Source organism: Polistes canadensis, unplaced genomic scaffold (genome assembly GCF_001313835.1).
Source record: "Polistes canadensis isolate GaletaPanama2010 unplaced genomic scaffold, ASM131383v1 scaffold_5, whole genome shotgun sequence".
NCBI classification, from domain to species: Eukaryota; Metazoa; Arthropoda; class Insecta; order Hymenoptera; family Vespidae; genus Polistes; species Polistes canadensis.
This window is the reverse complement of record NW_014569552.1, coordinates 1,830,518-1,854,093: the sequence shown is the minus strand read 5'-3', so window position 1 is coordinate 1,854,093 and position 23,576 is coordinate 1,830,518. Positions and strand designations below refer to the sequence as shown.

General features: G+C 32.0%; 1 protein-coding gene and 1 long non-coding RNA gene across 9 annotated transcripts in view; both read left to right on the top strand.

Annotated features, from left to right (window-relative positions):
* Window positions 1-934, top strand: part of LOC106788300 — a 13,261-nt gene extending 12,327 nt beyond the window's left edge. The window contains exon 3 of the long non-coding RNA XR_001381884.1: window positions 707-934. This is a non-coding gene — a long non-coding RNA (uncharacterized LOC106788300). The remainder of the gene's footprint in view (window positions 1-706) is intronic.
* The window catches only part of LOC106788229 (collagen alpha-1(XVIII) chain), a 197,915-nt gene that overhangs the window by 41,029 nt on the left and 133,310 nt on the right, over window positions 1-23,576 (top strand). For all 8 annotated transcript variants that reach the window (XM_014751360.1, XM_014751395.1, XM_014751350.1 and 5 more), the window contains exons 3-4: window positions 21,200-21,465; window positions 21,840-22,115. In XM_014751360.1, the coding sequence (XP_014606846.1) occupies window positions 21,200-21,465; window positions 21,840-22,115 (542 nt within the window). The remainder of the gene's footprint in view (window positions 1-21,199; window positions 21,466-21,839; window positions 22,116-23,576) is intronic.

Below are 23,576 nucleotides of genomic sequence, written 5' to 3'. Positions count from 1 at the left end.
TTGCAATAAATGTGTAAAAAATCGATTTTTTGACCTTTGACCTTGGAATATCTGTAGTCGCCGACACCCTACGATAAGTAGGTTTTGAGACAAGTTTTAGGGTGTTGAAATATACGGTTCATAAAAGTTTGTAGCCGACTATCTTCTCATTCCGAGGTGAAACCCTAATTTGCCTGGACTATACGGTTTATAAAAGTTTGTAGCCGACTATCTTCTCATTCCGAGGTGAAACCCTAATTTGCCTGGACTATTTGTCTTTTGTCTCTTATTGTTAAAATATCATTTTGATTTGCTATCTTTGCGAATTAACTGATTTATACTAAATATTGAAAGGAAATAGATACGATAATGGTTGAATTTATCTATTATTGAGTTGAAGAAGCTTCGAAATGATTCGTTCGTATCATAATTAAATTTTATTTGATATTTATGGAACGAACTAGAATAAAGACACGATTTTTAATCCAACGATTAGAAAAATATATTATAAATGTTTGTGAAAACGACATTTAAAAAGCATTTAATACTTTACCAAAGAGTCAGAGATATCATGATAAATATTTCATAAAATTTTATAAGCAGACAAATGCATTACGACAGATTAATTTCGCATTTTCTTTTGGACTCATTCGTATTGTTCTTAGAAAGTTACTTCCATTCTCTCACTTTACATTTTCTTGTATCTCAAACTCTTCTCGTTTTCCAGATGGCAAAATCCATTGCGTGGTTCTCTTCGACAATTCTACGTACGGGTATAAAAGTCTCTTGAAAGTTTTACATGCTTCCAAGGATTTTAGATTCCAAGGTTCTGTTTTTTAAAAACTACACCATTTCTTTTAAAATCGTCAATGCATTTAAATAGATTTTATTTCATGAAGAAAAAAGATATGTATATACATACATGTACATATTTAGGACACTAATGTTGGACACGTTGTAAATATATTGTAAATATATACATACATAAAAAATACATTTGACCTCCCAGATATGCCGCGGATCATAAAGCTGATAAAGTAATCCTCAATACGATTTTTACTACTTGAAAAAAAAAAAATGATTTTATCAAATTCAATATTCTTTTCTTGTCACATATTAATAAACATAATAATATTTTTATTGAAACTATTATGATTACATTTTATTTTATTTTTTTTTTTATTAATATAAGATAAGTCGAATGATATATTTAATAAGAATTTCCTATTGATTTTATTACTTATTAGATATAACTATCTAGAAAGAAGAGTAATTCAAGTTCCGATGGAGATACTTATCTTATCGTAATAATTAATGTTTCCTTTCCCGATCGATTACGATGTCCCAAGAGAAATGTCTTCTCAGGATCTTCTCCGTCTTATTATTTAAGAGAAAACAGCAATTTTCGACGTAGTTTATTTGCATAATATACAAATGATCATAAATTTTAGTTTAAATATAATTTTAGATTTTATCCAATTTGTTTTCCAAAAATAGTTTTTTTTTATTCAATAACAGCAAATAATTTTAAATAAAAATAAGAGAAAATTTTTCATATAAAATTGTATATAGTTGTATGACGTTCCTTCACGGTAATTCTATTTCGAATTTATTTTTTCTTCTCGATTGTGTCTAATCTTTTTCCACATTCTTCCATGACGTGGCATAGCGGGAATCTTTCTCCCCCTTTGACCTCAACGATTGCACACGTGCTATTCCAATAATGCAATCTAAGTGTAATACTGGATAATTGATCCCTAAACATGAGAATGAAAATGACGGATGAGCGCACGGATCACAGGCAGAAACACAATATTTGTGGCAAGGAAAACCAAAACCATAAGCACCCGAGCATTATTAAAAGAAATACAAATCCATATTAGCTGATACGACTTCTAAGGACACCCGTGATAATGTTAACGCAGTGGAATGCGTGGAAAAATAGGTGCGAGAGAAGATGCACCACGATGCGTTGGTAGGGAAGATGTAGATTGACTGATACTGAAAAATGGGGCATAGTTTATCCCCACCAGGAATTCTTTTAGCTCACATAAGGAGGGCTACTTCGGGCCGCGAACCATTTATTAACTTACTAATTAACCGACTAATTGCTTACTTGTTTGTTCATCTTATTAGCTAATTAGGTATTCATTACTATTGTGTTTTTTTCGACGGTCCCTTATGCATTATTCTCGGCATAAACGACCACATCAGCACCGATAACTCAACCCACGTTTCCGACGCTACCACTAATCCGATTCGCCACATTTCGAGAAGCGATCACCTATATTTAAAACCTCTCGCCCGTTATAAATTCTATAAATAATAACTTCATTATTAAATATTCTTGAGAACTAAAGCTCCGGCAAACAATAATTTTTACTAATCGCTTAAAAATCCACGATCCGTTCTCATCCAATCCGATTCTTTCGTGACCTCTTTACATATTTTAACATTTTTTATTATTATTTAATCTTTGGGAAAGACGAACCTGCTCGGTCCTGGCAAAATTCGGTGAATACAGAGTGGCTAAAAAAGGCTTAGCAACTTAATTCTAGAACTCTCGTCTTTAGGACGTAACAATTGTATAGAACACAATATTGATAAGGTTTACAACGGTATTTTGGATCTTACTACATTTTAAACAAAATTTTTCTATTTAAGTGCCGTAATTTAAAAAAATTTCTATCATGAAAGTAATATATTGAACATTTTTTACACTTTTCCGTTCTTTCTCTCGTAAATGGAGAAAAAAGAGCAAAAAAATGAATTTTCTAGTACCTATTTGCTCGAATAAGCTCTTGGAAAAATGGCGGGAGCGTTGACGAGGGACGAATGTACGAGCTAATCGGATTCTACTAATTGGCTTACTCATAGAACAATTAAGAGGATTACAGTTTTTCGATAGCATGTACCGTTGCCTCGCTCAGAATATTGCTACGTTACACACTCGATTCTGGTGTGTATTTACTACGCGTAAATCAAGTCGAATCGTGTGGGAGCGTCTATCAGTGTTCTCTCTCTCTTTTCCTCTCTCTCTCTCTCTCTCACCCTCCTATGGGAATTTATCATCGTTAAAAATTCTCTTTCTCGATAAGTGAAAATTTTCAGAAAGGGATCAGCAGCTTGTTTCAAAAGTTTTCTTGATCATTATTACGAAACAAGATACGTTAACTTTAAGAACATTTTTTCGTATAATTGTAAAGTAACTATAAGAGAAAACTATTAAAGTTAAGTTACATGTTCTATAAGTTCTTTGTGTTAGGAAAGATTTTAAAATAGCGTTACATACGAAAGACAATTATCATGTATATATAGATATATGGTAATTGTATTATAAAAATTGTTATTATACAATATATTATATAACATATATATAAATAAGTTTTCTATCAAATAAATCATAAAATTAATTTTTACAATTTTTTGTACTTAGTTCACTCTCATAATTACCGGTACATATAGTATACATCGAAAGTGTTATTAGGAATCCTAGTTCGGACTACGAGGTTTTAAATACGCAACGAATAAAGAAAATAATATTGATCTCGAAAAAAGAGAGGTCCAATTTTCCGCGACATTTGTATCGCAAATATCTTGTCTAAGATGCAGAGAAGCGAAGAGGAATTCAAATTCTGAAATAGTATAGAAGAAGGTTTGCATGACTCCGCCTCGACTCGATTCGTTTTCATCGTCGATGCTCGACGATGGTTCCGCACATCTTGGAAGAGAGAACGAGAGAAAAAGAGAGAGAGAGAGATCAGAGAATAATACTTTTTACTCGTATGCAGGACGCGCGAATGCACATTTGAATCCTTCTAGATGCAGCAAGCCTTCTCAACTCCTCCTTTCGATTTTTCGAACCGGAAGATACTGGTACCACTGTAAGTCACGTTGAGAATGCAGTGACCTATCAAAGAAGTTTCTTACGATAAACAATGTTGGCAGCCATGCTAGAATAAACAGATGCGGTGAGAATGAGAAACTAGGATCAGTTGTGATTGAAATACTTTCCTGATTAATAGAATTTTCTTATTTTAATAATTAAACATCATATCTTTTACATGTGAATATTTTCGAAAGAACTTTATAAATAAATTTTTTATTGAAACTAATGAAAACAATTATATATTTCATTCTACAATTATTTTTTTTTAATAATAGCTTGTTTTCTACTTAATTATTTGATTTATTTAATTATGCATACCTACTTACTTTTTAATTTACATAATTACATTTATTTCTGTAGTATCTATGTCTTAAAGATAATTCACGCGCACAGCTTCGATTATTACATTTCTCTCTCTCTCTCTCTCTCTCTCTCTCTCTCTTTATTTTTCTCAGAGTTCCACTTCTTCTTCGTCATTTACTTTTATCTTACGGACGATCCTTCCAGCTATCTTCGTATTTACTCGAGCGTTCTTTCTCTCCTTCCGATCGTTCCAAATATCGTCAAGAAAACAGAAGAAAATGCGAACGAGCTTGCAAGACGTCGATCGTACATTTTTGAGTACTGAACCAATCGAACAATATCGATTTATTACTCTTTTCCTCTCCTTTTTCTTTGCTCTCTTGGGTATCTCATCATTGTAATTAACATTATAATAATATTTTTAAAATATCGTCTACCATAATTCCATAAAAAAGTTTAAATCTCTAATTTTTTGCATAACTTACATAAAACTTTCATCAACGAGATCGTTTTAGGTGAAATTTTATTCGAAATTTATGGTCTGTTCTGCTTTATCGACAGATTCAAAATTTGATTGAAAATTTAGATCTAGTTTTATTTGCATATTGAAATAATGGATCAAATTAATCTTATGTCTTTTGCATCCTCGGGAGACGAATTTTCAAACTTGCTATAAGTCGAGTTTCGCTGTTTACGAAGTTTAAGCATATAAACACACGATTTGTATTTAAGCTTTAAACTTCCTCGTTGATCTGTATTGCTAAGTGGACCAAAAGGTCTTAGGTGAGTTAAAATACCTTAGGTTATTGTAAAGCTAAATTCAGTTTTTTTTTTAAATTTTCAATACCAATTTTTGTCAGGTTATAAAACTACAGGTTTTTTAATTTTTTCTCAATTTATGTAGAATTATTTTGTAATTAAACCAAATTACTTTGCTGCTTACGTTATTACATCTTCGAACAATTATCAATAATTCTGAAAATTAATTACGAATAGATACTTATGTTAATTTAATTAAAATATCAGTTAATAATAATGACTTTCACGTTTAATTTTTTTACATTTTTTCTTTCATTTAAAATTATTGATATCTTAAAAAACATTCCCAATGAAACACAACGGAAACGAGACGTACTTTAAATAACGAAAAAAGTGGAACGGATTTTAAAGATAGCTAAACGTTTCTCGTATGTTCATATTCAATGAATAATCGATTAAATGAATGAATGATGAGCCGAGATGAAAGTGGACTCGCCCTTTACGTATCGGACAATCGTAAATATATCTTACCAATTCAACTTAATATCGATTCAATGCAGATTCGTTTTACGTTGAAAGAAATCAGTGTCACGAGTGAGAAATAAACTTTTTTGACTTAATACGTTATTAATCGAAAAACTCGTTAAAAATTCCTACAAAAATTCGAAAATGAGAGAGAGCAAGGGAAGACTATGAGGGTAAGAAAGAAAGAGGGGTAGAGGAACGAAATAGAAGTAGGGAGAAATTCATTGGCGATTTATTAGCTCGACGTAGCGGTAGAATCTCAGTGTTGGCAGCCGCATAACGAGTTTATTAAATATTTTATAACGGTTGAAAGAGAGAGTAAAAGAGATGTAAGGGGTGAGAATATGAGAGAGAAGAGAAAGAGGCAGGCAGGAAAACACGAGAAGGCTATGTGGAAGGGAAGAGGAAAACAGCTGTGGAAAAAGGTAGCGAAGCGAAGAGGAGGTGGCAAGCACGGATGGCCAGAATATATCGCTTAAAAGGGGTTCTCCCCTTTTATGATTCGGTGCTTTTATACCACACTCCTCGATCTTCGAGAGGTAAAGAGAAAGACAGGGAGAAATGAATAAGGCAAGCATGCGTTGCGAACATATAACTTGTTCATGATTGCGACACCATAAGAATACTCTTTTCTATATTTTATGTATCATTATTGTTCAAAAAGTTTATTAAACGTCTCCATACTTTTTTACTGTACTACTTTCATTTCAAAATAGAATGAGAAAGAGATAATATAAAATGAATAATTGATGTCATTGCATTATGAATATGATTACTTTTCAAGTTTATATTCCTCTCGACGAACTAATTTTCGATAATATATTTATTATATAACTTTTGTTTCAATAATTTATCGTATATATTTTTTTAAATAATTCGGTAAATTTAAAGCAAGAATAGACCTTTTAATATAATTCATTATTATTGTATATAATTTATTTAAAGTATTCTTCTTTATATATTTAATATATATTAATACGTAATATATACACAATCAAGAAAATTAATTACTTGAAAAGAGAAGAAATGAAATCAATATGGTGAAACCATAGAAAGGGACATTTCTTTTTATGTCCGAAGGATTTAATTTGCAGGTGATGACGAAAGGATGATGGTTAAAGAGAAAGATACCAGACGACGTCGACGACGACGTTGGATGTGAATAGAGAAAATGGAAAAATGAAGGCCAGAGTAGCGAAAAAGAAGATGACAGAGAGGAATGAGAGAGAGAGAGAAAGAACGAGAGAACATTATATTGGGTCATCTGTTAGTTTTCGCTTCGGAGCACGTACTTTTCAAAGGATCGCTACAATAGTTGATTACTCTACACCAAATATTAACCAATCACGGGATAAAGGGAGACAGAGAAAAGGAGAGAAATCTTTAATGACTCACAGTACCGAGAAAATGATCAATTTTTGTTATTCTTAAACATCTAGACATGTTCATTTCTTCTTAATTCCTACCTTTCTATTTCCTTTTTTGATTTATCTATACATCTCTTCATTTTTTCATATTTTATTCGATGATATTTCAATATTCCCTAAACCGATGTATTTCGAGCTTAAATAGAATAACTTGGAAAATTTGATTTTATAGCGTTTATTGTTTCGTTAAATAAAGAAAAAGATTAAAGAACAAAATAAATTCGACGAAATTATTTTTGTCTTTTTACTCTTCCTTTTACGGGTACGAAGGCACTTCTTTATTAAAACTTTCTAACATTTATTCAATACTATCAAAACGGTTGCGTCTTTTTTCGCCTCAGTGGAATCAAAAGAATATGATTTTTTCTTTTAATTTTTTCCGAACGGGTCATCCATCTATCCATGTCTCTAACCGTGCCTACGTGGTTTTATTTTAGTGATCGTGCCGGAGACTAATAATTCTACATGGCTAGGCCGTTAATTAAATTCAATGAAACTATTAAACAGGAAAGTTTGAAATTAATTTCAAAAGTTACAATCGATAAACACACACATACATACTGTCTTTCTCCCTCTCTCTCTCTCTCTCTCTCTCTCTCTTTTTCTTTTTCTTTTTCTTGTTCTCTCACTCTTACTTTCGCTATAAAGACTTTCGTCGAGCAAAACCGATCGCTCAACATCCAAGAGAGAGTTCAAAGCTCGATGGTTATTTCATGTCGGCCTCTTTACAAGTACCTTTAAGCATTTCACTTTCGAATAACACAATTTTCCGGGACCTTTTGCGAAGTTAATTGCTTCCAATCGAGTGAGAACACTTTCCGTTGTTACAAATCGCTACCTACGTTGAAGAAGAAGAAGAAGAAGAGAAAGAATGAGAGAGAGAGAGAGAGAGAGAGAGAGAGAGAAAATCTATGATAAGAAAAGAGAGAAAATTACGTACGTCGACGTAATTATAATGACGTTCGAATTGGTTTTTAGACAAGTCTGAGCCTTGTCCATCAGAAATTTATCGAAATTAAAATAGTTTCCCCCCTCCCCCGACTCGGCATACTGCTGATCGAAGTCGTCACGCTGCCAGGATGCTTGCTACGCCGGTCAAGCCGAATTTCCTCTGCGCGCTTTGCATAATTTTCAAACCACTGTTCACCGACCGCAACTCAATATCGGAATCCCGACTTAACTAACTTCTAAAGCTACGTTATAAATTAACAAAAAATTTAAGGATGCTTACAAGTATGAATTTGTTTCAGTTAATGTACGTCTTATTTGAATACTTTTATGTTAGATCTAGTTAATCATTTTTTATTTTATACAAATCTATATTTTTTTATGTATACATTGACGTCCTTTTCTAAAGAATTTTTCGATTGAAAAATATAAATAATAATGTATTGTTATAGTATATTTATTAATAATTCTTATATAGCACATTATATAGTGTTAACAAAATATAATATATTTGTAATTTTATTAAGTCATTTTTAATTTATTTGTTATTGATAATTACTAATCATCGATGTTCAAATAGAGTCTAATTTGTTACTTTTTGTTTTCAAAATAAAGGTTCGATTTTTATTTGTTCTCTTTAATTTTAATGGTAACGAGTTTTACATGCCGTTATTAGAATTGAAATAGAAAAATTAAGAGGAAAAATATAATCGGTTAGTAGAAAAAACGAAAGGGAGGAAATGCAGTAGAATAGAACGTAGTCGTCGACATCGATTCTGTATTAAGCCTCTGAAATTACACAGAGAACGTTTGCGGAGGACTATGGGGTGATTCTACTTTGCTCTATCATTTACTTCGGTCTTAGCGACTCCACTAAGATACCATAAATTGGCTCACGAGTGTCGAGAATCGGTGTGTCTAACGATAATTGAGTTTCTTGCACGTTTTACTCTTACTATATCTGTTCTAACATTTTTACGTGGCTCATTACAATCGGATATTAAGCTGTCAAATTTGAATTAAGTAAAAATGAAAAATAACATTTTTATCTTAAATAAAAATATTATATTTGTTAATTTTTCAGAAGTGTATTATAAAGAAATATTATACAAATAATTTTCACGAAATGTTTTACATATGGTTAAATATTCACACAAAATCATAATTAAAGCTTTAATATCTGTAATAGAAAATTGTTAAGATCTTCGTTATCTTTTCCACTCTTTTCTTAATATCTCATGATACAATAGCGAATATATGTATAATTATTAGAAAAATCATAAATTTTCATTTAAGAATTTTCATGCCTGTCCGAAAGATCGCAACTTGTCTATCCAATTTATTCTTTAAGAATGGTGAACTTCCGTAAAAATGGTGAACTAGCACGGTCTTTAAAATCGCAGTTTGATAAATTTACGTTTACGACTGTCCCGTTGTTCGAGGATCCATAAAACCAATGTCCGTCTTCGACCCCACACAGGGATGGAAAACGTTCATTCCTGAAAATAGGAAGGAGGGGCTCGTTAAATTTACTCGAGCGTAAGAAATTTTGTTAAATTGAAAAATATGAGCTTTTCGAAGTCGACTTCTCTTCTCGGTCGATAAAGCTACGATTATTACGCGTGTAACGGAGTGATTCTTTGAGTAAAACTAAATCGGATTAACAGATGTATATATTATTTCTTCATATTTAATTATTGAAAAAATTATATAAAAATCGTTTATATTTAGTTAAAGGTAATTTTATTTGAAATTTAGAAATCTCTTATGTCATCGATATTCTTTTAATAATATTGAAAAAAAAAATAGTATATGCGTGATCTCCTCTATGCCATTAGCATTTTACCGTAAATTTTGATTCAAAATGTCCGAAATATTAGGAGTGTATTTGTTTAAATTTTCGCAAATAAACATATTAATTTTTTTAATCAATTCGGATTCAAATTTATTGCTTAAAAAACTAATTCCACCTGATTCTGTCTCTTTCTTAATCCTGAAAATATTTCAATATTAAAATTTGAAATATACTTCGTATATTTGTTCGCAATCGACGTTCTATCCAATCATTAGGGTTACACACGTGATATGATAGGAAGTGAAAAAGTAGGAGGGGAGAATACAGCACACGAGGATACCTTCGGGCTAGCCCTCGGACGACAATACCAAGAACGCGTCGAGACAAACCACTCAGACTTTGCCCCAGGGTACCTGTAATAAAGAATATGGACTCTTAGCTGCACCTTTTGTGTGCCATCCGATGCTTCTCAGGCTCGTTTCTAGCCCTCCTCAAGGACGGAGGGCACCGGTGCCATCGCCCACGGCATCATCGACATTCTACGCGCAACTTTGCGATCAACTACGAAAGGGAAAATCAAATTCTACAATAACCGAGTGGATTCTATTTGATAACAACGAGTTTCGTCTCTCAGAATGATGTCATTGCTCGAAATTCTCTTCTTTATTCAATGAAAATGTACAGGAAAAAAATATATATATACAATATAATCTTTACGATGCTTCTAGTCCATCTTATTGGAAATTAGATAAAAAATTAAACAATTTCTTTGATTTTCTAATCGATAATTTATTAATCTAATTAAAAAGAAATTACTCCGAATATTCTTCGTCATCACGAATATTTATTCTACCATTAGAAATTCAATCGTTTTTGTTTTAATAAATAAAATTAGGTATATCTTAACTTAAATATACTTGATAATTCTAATGAATAAAAGTAAATCTATTAACCAACTTCTCCACAGAAACACTTCCTCCTTGTATCTCCTATATTATCCTAATTGGTCACGAATGATTTCCCTCGATATAACATGATATGACATTATGTTTCTGATACTCGGAATACTGCTTCAAAGATCAATACTATTATTGATTCCTTAGTGTTGATACGAGTAAAGTCGAACGTTATTCACATTTTTCGGTGGTTCTCCTGTTGGCTATTTCGATAAATACATTGTTTTAATATTATATATTAATTTTATTATATCTAATTGTAAGTGATCATTATTATAATTCAAATTTTTTGTTTATAAAAATATGTTTCTTTTTACAATGAGAATATAATTTACATTAATATTATGTAAGAGCTTTCGATGAAATTAAATGTTTTAAGATCATACAGAAAGGTAACCGGGTTGATGTTTTGTAAGTACCTAAACAAAGAAACAATGAAAATTAACGATAAACTTTTGAAGAGAGTTAAGGAAGTGTTTCTGTTGAATTGAGTATCTAATAACGCGAGTTTCTCGAAATGGAAGGAAGAGAGAAGCTTTGCGAACGACAGCAATGTGCTGCTGTAAACGAGCCTCTCGCGGAAGGTGTTAATTGGAGAACGAGCACGTTTTCTATCGCTTTCCTTAACTAAGGAGAAACCAAGCGTTGTCTAATAGGCTTGCACCTAATTTTCCTTGCCGTTAGTCTGATGCAAAGGACTCTTAAGATTCGTGTTTTACTTGCCACGCGAACATGGCGGCATGATATCGACAAACAAAGCGTCTCTCAAAGCGAACTCTGAATAAGTTGTTCGACTCTTCAAAGGAAACATTATTTTTTTTTGGCTTTTTCAAGTAAAAGAAATTGTTTCGCAACATTTTATGCTACAAAAAATTAATCAATATTATTTGTTAATACGTCTAACGTTTCCATTTTTAAACTAATTCAACTGATTTTTTTACCGGAAAATTGGTATAAATGTGACTTTTCAAAAATGTGAAGAGAATTACATATTTTAAAATAATACAAGTTAAAAGGATGTAATATCAAAAATAATTAAAATAAGAATAAATAATAGACTAAAATTATTGATTTAATTTACAGCTATTAATAGACATATGTAATTATATATATTAAACTGTTTTTGCTCATTTTATAAATATATCTATTTTGGAGTGTAAGTTTCGAGTTCAGATGGTCCTCGTTTTATGTATTAATAAAAAGCTATAAAATTTCGACGGTGAGTATTCTTTTGACGTGCGACAAAATTGGCTGCATCCTCTCTCTTTCTCTGTCTCTGTCTGTCTCTCTCTCTCTCTCTCTCTCTCTCACACACACATTCTCTTTTCGTTGTTCGGTTTTTCTCTTGAGAGGCATCAGTATTGCGTTCGCTTGGCTCGCGTGTCACACGAAATTCTTCTCGGAAGGCAAGACAATAGGTACGTTATAAAACGTGAAAACGTACGAGGGCTCCCACCTTTGACTCCGATCCTTTTCTTTCTCTTTTTACTGTTCCTCTTTTTCTTTTACTTCTCTTCGTTCACCCTCACCCTTCGAAAAGTACTGATTTACGAGCAAACTTCGAGATGAGCAACCTCCTATTTTCCTCTCTCCATCTCCTGCCAAATTTGCCTGTGTCTTTGAAACATATTGCGAATCGAGCACGAAGTTCATAAGGTCCGTTTTGCGTGCTTCAAATCTCCTCTCTTCTCTTTATGCCAAGGATGGATTATATACTTTTGATCTTCCTAACATTTTTTCTCTCCCCGTTTTGCGATATTACTGTTTCTACCTTTTATTTTCATTCACGTTCAATATTTTTATTGAAAATTCTTTCATTTCATTGGTATTTAAATTTATTCCTATTCTCTTATCTTCCATCCCCTTAAAAATATATTTTCACGTTAAAAAAGATATCCGATTGAAAGAGAAAAATCATTGACACGTTTCACTGTTAAACGTTAAAAGGAAAACTATAGTCAATTTATAATATATGCAAAATTTTTTAGCCTTATTCTTACTCCAATTTTTCTCATTTTCTGCTATTAGAATTCCGTCAGCTTGTGCGATTATACGATGGAATATCCAAACGTAAAGCCCCTGACAATAGCTTTGCCAAAATAGTGTTCTCTTTCGTCGTAAAATTCTTTTCGTTTCTTCTTTGAAAAATGGGATACGGATGAGAAAGGAAGCTGCATTTCGAGAAAAGTCGGGCGAACCGAAAAAGGCAACCGTCTTTTCTTTTCAAGTTTTTTTGATTAAATCCGTTCTTTGTTTTTCACTTAAAGAAAGAACGATAGAAAAGAAAACGGATTGGTGGAAAATAGAAAACAAAAAAAATTCGAAGGAATGGTTAGAAAATGTCAACGTACTCATTTAAATCGGATTTGAAATTGGGCCACGTAGAATTTCAAAATAAAAGTAGAAAATAATTATTTGTTCACGGGTATCTTTTTTTTTTTTATATTTCAATATTTCGAAATATAGTACCCTTTAAACTATTCGTTTAATAAATCCAACAGTTATGGCAAGTATTACACTATAAATAATGATATAAATCTTTTAAATTTTAATTTTAAATTGAATATTATTTAATTATCAAAATTGTAAATACTTAAAGTTATATAAAATTTGAAGAATTCTTAAAGAGAAAACAAAAAAATAGACTGAACAACGATGAAAAATGTTGTAAAAATAATAAATATATTTATTTTTTCTCGTCGTGAAATTCTCTCTCTTGAAAAAAAAAAAACACTGGCAAAAGACGGAAATAAAACTTCCGGCGTGTTGGCTACTACAACTTTTCAACGTACTTTACTGTGCCAACGAGGACGACTACTATCTTGAAAATCCTCTTTTGCCTTGGAGCGGGTGCGCGCGCTTAAGATCCTATTGCGATGATTCTTTTTAGCAGTGCCATTTATCATCGGCGAGTATCGAGGCGAGAGGCTTTGTGTCGTTCGTTCGTAAGAAGCAAGCCGAACAATGGACCAGGGGAAAATAATTGCGAGGATATCGTTGGAGCCACGATGTCGGTCGCCGATATCATCCTGATTGGCTGTATTGCTTGCCTTCTATTCGAAGCTTTTCTTTCGCAAATAAATTTTCTTTTTACAATATATATATTAACTACCGAAATATTATAATGTACATATCCACTAATTGTAAGATATATTTCACGCTAAAATATATTAATTATTTATTTAATAGAAACTTTTAATGAATTTTTATATTAAAATTTGTAACTTTTTCTTATACTTGTTTTAAACAGAATTGTTGGACTATTTGTTGTAAAGAAAAAGTATTAGAAATAATTGGTAATCTAGTAATAAGGTAAATAATTGAATTAAGTAAATATTATATGAATTACTTCTTATTATTTCCTTTTTCAAATAAACTTATCTGATTATTTTAACGTATGAAAGATCGAAGATGATTTTGGAACTTTATCATGAATGCAAAATGTTGTTTCTTCACCTCGAATATCCATGTTAAGGTAACGATGCTTTAGGCAAGGATGGAACGTTATTTTAGAATGTATAGGTATATACAATATTCTTGATATGCATGTACAGTAGCGAAGACACCATCAATATCCAATTTAACAGAATTTGTAAGATTATACAGCGTTCCTTATAGTCAGATATATACGAAAAGGAATTTTCATTTTACTGACTGTTTGATTTACTTGAAATAGATTTTAAAGTAATATTATTAAATTAAAGAAAACAAAAAAAAAGTATCGTCCAGTATTTTTGCTTTTATTTTTTTGAAACGTGGAATTACAAGAGATCAAGCGATACTCGTTTATAATACATTTTATACGTCAATCGAAATATTCCCTTAAGGCTGTTATAGTAGCATAATTCAGTATCGCACATAATGCAGTAGGACGATGACAGATATCTCACGTAAAGCTAGATTTATACTCTTTCTCGTGTGCCCATGGGACACTTTCAAAGACCTTTAGATAGCTACGAGATGTGAGAACGAAAAGGACTTACTTGAAATTTGTAAACTTTAATGATACACTATTTGATTACATTTCTGCATACGTAAATGGTTAAATAAAACATTGTTTGTTTAAATAAAATATTTTCAATTTTAAAGAGATTTCACATCTAACGAGAAGCCATTCCAATTACGAACTTTCAATTAATATCTCGCACGTTTCCTTTAGGACTCTTCTTTGCAAGGACGAATTAAGTGTCAGGCTTACTCGAAATTTTTTCTTCTTCTTTTTCTTTCTTCTTCTCTCCTTATTCTTCTCGTGCCGTTGTCGAGTAGAGAAAATGACAAAAGCCGGCCTAAATCAACGAGGAGTTTTACCCAGGAACCCCTCCAGGGAATTTACACAACGGTCCTCGCGCCCTTTTAGGACTCGAGAAGCCTTCTCTTCTCTTTCTTTCTTTCTTTCTTTCTCCTTCTTGCGTACCTGCCGTCTCGTAAGTCCGAAGCTTGCCTACTCCTCAGTCGAGAGTACGAGTAAATAAAGGTCTGTTCATGCGTGAAATGCCTTGAGGGGAAGGCACCCTATCCCAACCGCGAAATACATGGAAACTCGTGTAACGTGAGACGAAATTGAAGCTACTGTCTCGGGTAATACTACTACAAGCATCGACCACATACCACTATCCTTATTCTCCCTTTTCATCGTTATCGAACTTTGTTCGTCCATGCGCGAAAGTAAACTCTCGTCTTAACTTGTCTTTTACCGGATAAGTATTCCCCCGAGAGAATCGGAAGAATATGTTTATGTTACAATGTTTTTTCATTCGTCTTGCGTCATTTATCTTTAGTTCGAATATTATTTCTTTCTTTTAGAGATCCTACCAATGAGAAAGTTTATTCTTTTACGAAATACCAAGATCTTGCCATTTATTTTATTATTCCTTATTAAATATACCACATCGTTTTACATGTGTTTATTTCTTTATTAATTTTCATTGATTTAAATAAAAGATATATATATTTTAATTAAAGAGGGTAGTTTTTACTTCTTATTAAAAGGTATCTACGTAATTATTAAAAACCACTCAAGCGTACTCGTTTCATAAGAAACCCGTATGAACTTTGATTCGAGACACGTTTAATTGTAGTTCCGTTGCCAATTAACGCTCTCGCGCCATCACAGCTATTTCGATCTAGATTCGAGAAACAGAGCGAGAGAGAGAAGGACAGACAGAGTCGAGTTCTGAAACAATTAACGTAACTTTCCGAGTAAATAAAAGTCTGCAGCATCTGTCTGCCGGCTTTGAAGCTGGACGAAGTTTCTTCTGCTTGCGGAAGCCTTTCCTCGAATTTGTCTTGTTCTTTCTCTTTCTGTCTCTTGTCAGACACAACAAAGACCATGGAAGCGGATGCAAGTTTGTTGAAACAGGATAACGTTGAGGGGATTATAAGAAGAGTGATAAGGAAAGATGAGCCCGACAAGGTGGATAAGACAAAGTAAAATGTAACGTGGATCCTGGAAGAAACTTTACATCACCAAGACTTGTCTCTTCTCTTCTATAAAATAACATTCTCTCCTGTTTTCATCGTTCCGTTAATAGATCGATTTTTATAATGAGCGGCAAAAATTTGTATTTTTGTTACTAATGAATACGACTCTTGAAATTCAGTATATTTAGCAATTATTTACTTTCGTTATTGCTTATATTGAATGTATTTGTTAGTTCAATAGGATATATCTACGCCATTATTGAACATTATTTAATCATTGAAAATGAGAAACGGAACATTGATCCAGGTAAATGCAATCAATAATATTAGATAAAATTGTATTTTTGATCGAAAAATTTGGGAAAGATGCAGAAAAAATTCTTCAAGCGCGTTATTGGCCGGATAGAATAGTAAAGTAGCATATGGTGGGTAACTGGGCAGACGAGACGATCTTTCTGGCGCCATCTGTAGGCAAAAACGAGAAGTAAAAGCAGTGCCTGGTAAAAACGCTCGATTACTACTCACAATCAGACTGAAAATTCCGCGCACGTCACAGGGCGGCAGCTTTTAAAGAAGAAACAGAACTCCCTCCCTTTCTCCTTTTTCCCCACTTTCTCTCTCTATCGTAAACGGTAGTTCGAAGAAAAATTTCTACCAAACTCGATTCCCGCTAACTCACCCCGTCGTTTTCAAGCCTTGCATCTGTTTTTCTTTCCACCTAAGAACATTTTCTCGACGATTACTCGTGGCCCTTTTCGAAGCAAAACTCCGACCGCAATCTCTCCTAATCTGATTTCGTTTACAGCTTTTACCATCTTCTTGCTAGCTTGCTCCTTCGCGACTTTTCAAAGCATACTTTCGACTTTTCCTCCAGCTCTCGTTCGTCCTTGTTTCTTTTTCCATTCAATTTTTATTCTCTTATTTCGTTCGAAGAGAATTCACGGAAAAGAGTAAAACCTTTGGAAAACGCGTGTACTTTCATAGATTGAAAAGAGTTGTTTTGATGGTAAAATAACACAATTTTCCATTATAATGATTGGAAGTGTATTTTGATATTTTCAGGAAATAATCACGATATTGGTATAGAACACAATCATAATTGTACAATTTTAATTTTACTAACAGTACAATTATGAAAGTATTAAAAGAGTAAAAGTATAAGTTTACAGTAATGATTGAATTCTGTGTCTTATTATGAGATGAAGAATATAATGAATACTCGAAGTTTTCACTAATTAGTCAATTTTACAATACAACACAATATAATCATTATGAACCATACATAAATTTATAAGTACGAAGGAGGATTACTATTAACATGATATAAGAAATAGTGAATGCAAGTGTTGCTTCAGCCTTATAAAAATGTGTCTGACAATGTTGTTACTCGAGAAAAAGTATGAATAAATAGGGTGACAGATGTTGTCAGTAGTTTTTACTACTTCCCTCGTCTGTTACTACATTCTTATAATGGAAAAAAACGTACGTAAGTAAAAATGCATAGTATATAAGATAGTAAATTCGTGGGAAATTATTTCCTATGGGTTTTCAACGTTGATAAAAATGTACGTTAGTAGTTTCCACGTTTGGTGAATCGTATAACATTCTTTTATAGATTTCACATACTATCTGTAGAAATGAAAATTTGAATTTTTCTTTGAAACTTTTGTGATTTTTCAAAAGTAACGATGAGCCTCAAGAATCAAAATTCTCTAAGGTGTTGCACTTCTCGGAATGATAACAAACGATTCGGTAAATAAGAGAAAAAGTTGGAGTCGTTGACGTGGCAGTACCAATTTCGTATCTACTCAATGCTTTCAAACTTTTTGATGGAAAAATCTTTTTTTTTCCTTATATCTCTTCATTTTTCTCTATCATTGCTTGCTTGTGCCTTATTGGAAGAACTTTCTATCGTAGTTTTCACATACTTTGACATTTGAAAATGATATTAAATATAAGAAAAATAAAAATATTCTTTAATTTACTTTAGAATGTCAATCCAACATTTTGCCCTTTTTTATGAAACTGTCGAAAGAGACGAATAAATTAAAAATGAGAAATAAATATCAATAAGTCAATTATATATATATAAAGTTGTATATACACTTTTTATTTATATCCATTTTGTTATGTCATAAATTCCCTTTTTCCAAATAAAAATGTGATTTTAATTTGGAATGCTTTCGAAATGAAGAGAGTTTTCTTTGATCTTAGAAAACAGTCGAGTTGCATGAAACGTTCTTATTCGTTGCATACGGTTGATCTATCGAATTAAAATGTACGACGATCGATTTGCCGTCGTGGAAACGAGTCTCCTGTGGAAATTGTGCAAAAGCGCTGCCTCGCTGAACCGAAGAAAAGCTCACTCCCACGGGAAAGCTCTGGAAACTTGCTGAAACGGAAGAGTGCTTCCTACCGTCGGCGTTGGTATCCTATTATCCTATTTTGCCTGCGTAACGGACGTACATATAATATGTATAGCTGAATTGCATCGAGAAACGTACAATGTCGTTTCCGTGATTTTGCAAAATTTTGGAATATTAACGCAAAAGTATGTACTTTTTGCTTGGTGAAAAGTTAAAATGGATTCTCGGTATGACAATTTGCATTAGCGTGCAACGGACCGGATTTGATTTCATTTATTTTGAACGCTACCGAACAAAGAATACTTTTCCCCTTTTTTTTTCCTTCTTTTTTTTTTCTCTGTTTAACTGTACTTTTTAATATGCTTTGTACATTTTGCGTATGACACATTTTAAGAGAACACTGTAATAAAATATAATTTTATCGAAACGTTACAAAAGGATTAATTATTTTTCGTAAACATTCTATATATATTATATATAGTAATAGATATATGTAACGAATCATTAAAAAAACCAATTTATATACTTGTGATGTGTATATATGATGTTTTTTTGGATTTACTCATATTGTATTCGCTCGTGTAAATCACTTTCCGCATACATCAAACTTTGGATGTAACATATTGTTCTGAAATGTGGAGAAACGAGACGTGCCCAACATGTAATACAATATTCCGAAGTGAATAATTATTCGGAAAGTGTTCTTGTTTCGGTTTCCCTCCATCTCTTTCCGACTTTCTCCCACCCTCTCGTTGATTTTGTTTCTTAACGAGTAATATTAATATAAGGCAACACTGATGACAAAAGAAAACAAGGAAAACAAATTAGTATACACTTTGTATTCGTATTTGATGAAAAAAATAAATAAATGATAAAAATGAAGATAGAAGATGATAATATAAGTAAAAAAAGGAAGAGGATAGGAGAGAAAAAGAAAGAATAACTATTTTCTGCCGATTGTTTATTTTTAACCACAAACAAAAATTTACACATGATAATACTTGTCGATAAAATATCAAGTTGTGGTGATAGATAAAAAATGATCAAAAATGAAGATTCCTAAAAAAATAATCTTCTAGTTAGATCTATTAGTAAAATTTAAAATATAAAAATTTGTCTTATATTTTCAGGACGGTTAGATTCATAAATTCGTATACTTTGATCTTATTTCTTAAGAATATAGTTTAACTCGATTATGAATTTAAAAACGATGCTTTTCTTCGCGGTAATTTCAATATGACATAGAGGACAATATCAGGGAAGTATATAAGTCGTGGAGTTCACAAACCTTGTTTGTGCTAGCGATCAAGTCTCCGGTATTGCAATGATCTCGTCAAGCATTGAAATCTTTGATTTCTCTGCACAAATTTCTATAAATATATAATTAATACATTCTAGATAAGTTGTAACTTTAAATATATATATGTATTTATAAATTTTAAATACATACACTGATACATAATGGTGATATATATTTGTATAAAAGTTAAACATTTTTGTCATTTTAAGAATGTTATTAATTTAAGAATATACAAAAAAAAAATTAAGTCAAATCTTTTTTCGTTTATTTTTTGATTTTGGCTATAATTTATTTCTAGATAGATAACAAATTAATGAGAGCAAATAATCGAAAGTAAAAAATTAACAAAAAATAAACTACTTTTAACTATCTTAAATTTTTTAAAAGTACTTCCTAATTGAACGTGTAGGTCGGGCTTACTGCGAGGTAATAAATATCGATTATCGGTGCTCTCGCCTACGTAGCTGTGTATCGCGTGACACAAGTGCGTATGATATATGACATAAAATGGCGAGCTCTCTGTATGTCCGCTAAATTATTAAATACCAAATCATCGAGGGAACGTTATATTTCATCATTATAGATCGTTGTTGGCGTTAAATAACACGTCATTTTACGTACGTACAACGGATGTCAAAATAATTGAGATATTCGATACCTCAAAATGTTCAAAAGCCTTTGCACGAATAGTACTACAACTTATATGCAATAAATAACAGATAGTAGCAACATCTACTTTAATTAGTTAATAGCAAGAATATTTTCACGCGAAAGTTTTAATCAGTTATTACTTTACTTTTCTGTCAAATGGCTTATTAATACAAATTTGGATATTTTCGCAGAAATACCCATAGATATTTAATATTTCGAATTTCAAGAAATATGAAATTATAGGGATGTTCAAGAATTCCTTATGGAGTATTCAAACTAATTGAATGTTTCTCTAAAATAATATCTATCTACCTTTAACGTTAAGTGTATTTTATAAAGTTTCCTCAAGGTATATCCACTTGGATTTGAGTACCCTCATTGATGCGTGGCTACGAATACGGGAACAAGTTGCAAATTGTCGCAGTAAAATAATGTGCATGGTCTACCGCTTGGATTGGTATAGTTACGGTGATATATTATTCGCGGTGCTTCAACTACCTTCAAACAATTTACGTGAAATAAACGTGACGTAAATTTTACTATTTTCGATACCGCATAAGCTCAACTGAAACATTTATTTCAAAGAAATTTTCATTGGAATAATGTTGAAATTAAAATACGTATTGAGATCGATCGGTCGTATTAACGATCTGTGATAGAAAATAAATGATTTCAATTTACTGTAGAAGCAGTATTTGCAAAGTAGCATTGGGAAAGAGAACGAAATAATTAACGTTGAATGTCAATAACGAAATATGTTATACTTCTGTATTTGATTGCTTTTCTCTAACGATTATTAATTAAATTGATATCAACATACCAAATTTTCATTTTAATTTATAAAACTACCTATACTAATATATGTAATCATTTATTTCAGAGGCTATTTACGATCTGCTGGTAACTTCTGTGACGTCAGTGGACGATCAGAATTTTTATATCGACGATGGCCTCGACGGATTTCCGGCTTTTGGTTTCCGACCTGGGTCTGAAGTGAAACAACCATATAGACTCTATCTTCCTGAGAAGTTGCCAGCCGAGTTTACCCTAGTGGCTATCTTTAAACCAATATCCTTCAGGACTAGCTACCTCTTTGCAGTTCTCAATCCCTTCGAAACTGTTGTGCAATTGGGCATTCGAATTTCGGTAACTAAATAACTATATCAAATAGTAAGATTTTATTTCGTTTTTAATTTTGTAGTATTTTATCGTTGGATTCCTCGTATAAAATTTTAACGAACCTAATAAACCTAATTAACACGTTGTTTGTCGTAATAATACTTTCTACCTAACAGATTGAAACAAAAACCTTTACGGTATTTTAGAATGTTTTACTTTGGTGTCAAAGCATATCTGAATAGCCTGTCACATCAGGTTAGTGGAAAAATAACATTTGATTACGACCCGTTGGCGTCGTCACACGCCAATCAACGTGTTAATTATATTTAAAATTGTAAACTTTTGTTTTAATATATAAACAAACAGTTGATGATATTCTTTTTCCATCTGTTTTTTTAAAGGATGGTCCAGGCTCTAATCAGAACATTTCACTGATTTACACGAATTCCGATGACCATTCCCTTTCAGAGGAAGTTGCCAAATTCACGGTGCCAAAATTAACGAAGAAATGGTCTAAAATCGTCATTAAAGTGTCTATCGCCGATGTCACCTTATATTTGAATTGTCATGAAATGGCCAGACAGAGGGTAACTAGGATTCCCTTGGAATTAGTCTTCGATACTGCTAGTACACTTTACATGGCTCAAGCTGGACCACATATTCAGGAGAGATACGACGTAAGTCATTTTAATATTATTATCGAATTATTTATTAGAAAAATTGACTTTAAAAGTTTAATGCTATGATTTTAACTGTCTTTCAAATTCACGAGTCTCGCCGTAACGCGGGTATCTAAAAATAAAAAGATTCAAATTGGCCATGATCTACTATGGAAAGAAAATAAAACTTCATATGTGGAGATAGAGTGAGAGAACTCTAGACGAGGAATATTTAAATTTGTATGGAACAAAACCCATTTAAAAAAAGATGTGTATAAAGAAATAAGAATGTAGAGAAAATCTTTAAATTTTTATTTGTAAATGCACAGTTATACTCACTTATTATAATTTTACAAATTCATCTGCTCAATGTCTAATATTATTATTAATATAAAAGTACTCGAATCGAATTTTAAACGAAAAATAAAAGTCTAACTTAGCAACGTCGTCGATCAGACTCCTTGAGATTCGTGATAAAATACAAGTATTCAGGAACTTAAAATTCTACTTAAAGTCTTGTCTTGTCAAAAGTTGAATGATCGATGAATCAGGATTATCGATTTTATTGTGTCGAACAAACCACAAGAACTTCCGTTAACGTATTTGCTTTTGACATTATCGTTAATGTGTGTACGCGTATTGCCATATATATTATAAATTTAATTAATAAAACGTATCAATCAATTTGGAATAAAATATTTCATATTTTATTTTTATTTTGATGATGCATATAATAATTTCGTTCCCTGTGTCGTTATTTTTTATTAATCTGACTTCAAAATTGATGTAATCGTACAAATATTAAAAGTAAAATATCATGAGGGGGGATTGAAATATTACGCAATACATTAAAAATGCATATAATATTGGTTAAGTAATAATTATATGCAAAATATTTTGTAGAGTGACGATTAATCGTTAAATGTGTCTTCATTGGCTCTGCTGAGTATCACGAAGCTATCCACGATGATTTAATCCATACAATAGTCGATAGGAAACACGTTAATGGCAACGGTAACGCCGCGAATTATCTAGCTATGACAATTAGTTTCTATTTGAGACGCATTGTGATTCTCGAGTAAATGGCCACGCTTTAAACAGTGTACGGGCTCAGTCGTACAAATGATTCATGCGAAACCTTTGTTAATTAGTTGCCACCGGTAATTGTTGCAACGTGGCTCTGGTCAACATTTTGTTATAATTACATTACGTTCTATTGGTACGACGAAATACTGCAGTAGTGACACTATAATTAATAGGATACGTTCGCACGACGAATTTAACCAAACTTCCCATATTTTAGTCTGCGAATCGATTATTTCTTTCGTCCTCGTATTAACATTAAATCCAGAGCATCTGTGTTTAGAGATGCCAAAAAGCGGAATTAATTTTCCGTCATTTCTTATCGAAAATATTAATCTTCGTTTAATCGATCTCGTTATCATGATTCGTTCTCGTGTAATATATTTTATAGGAAAG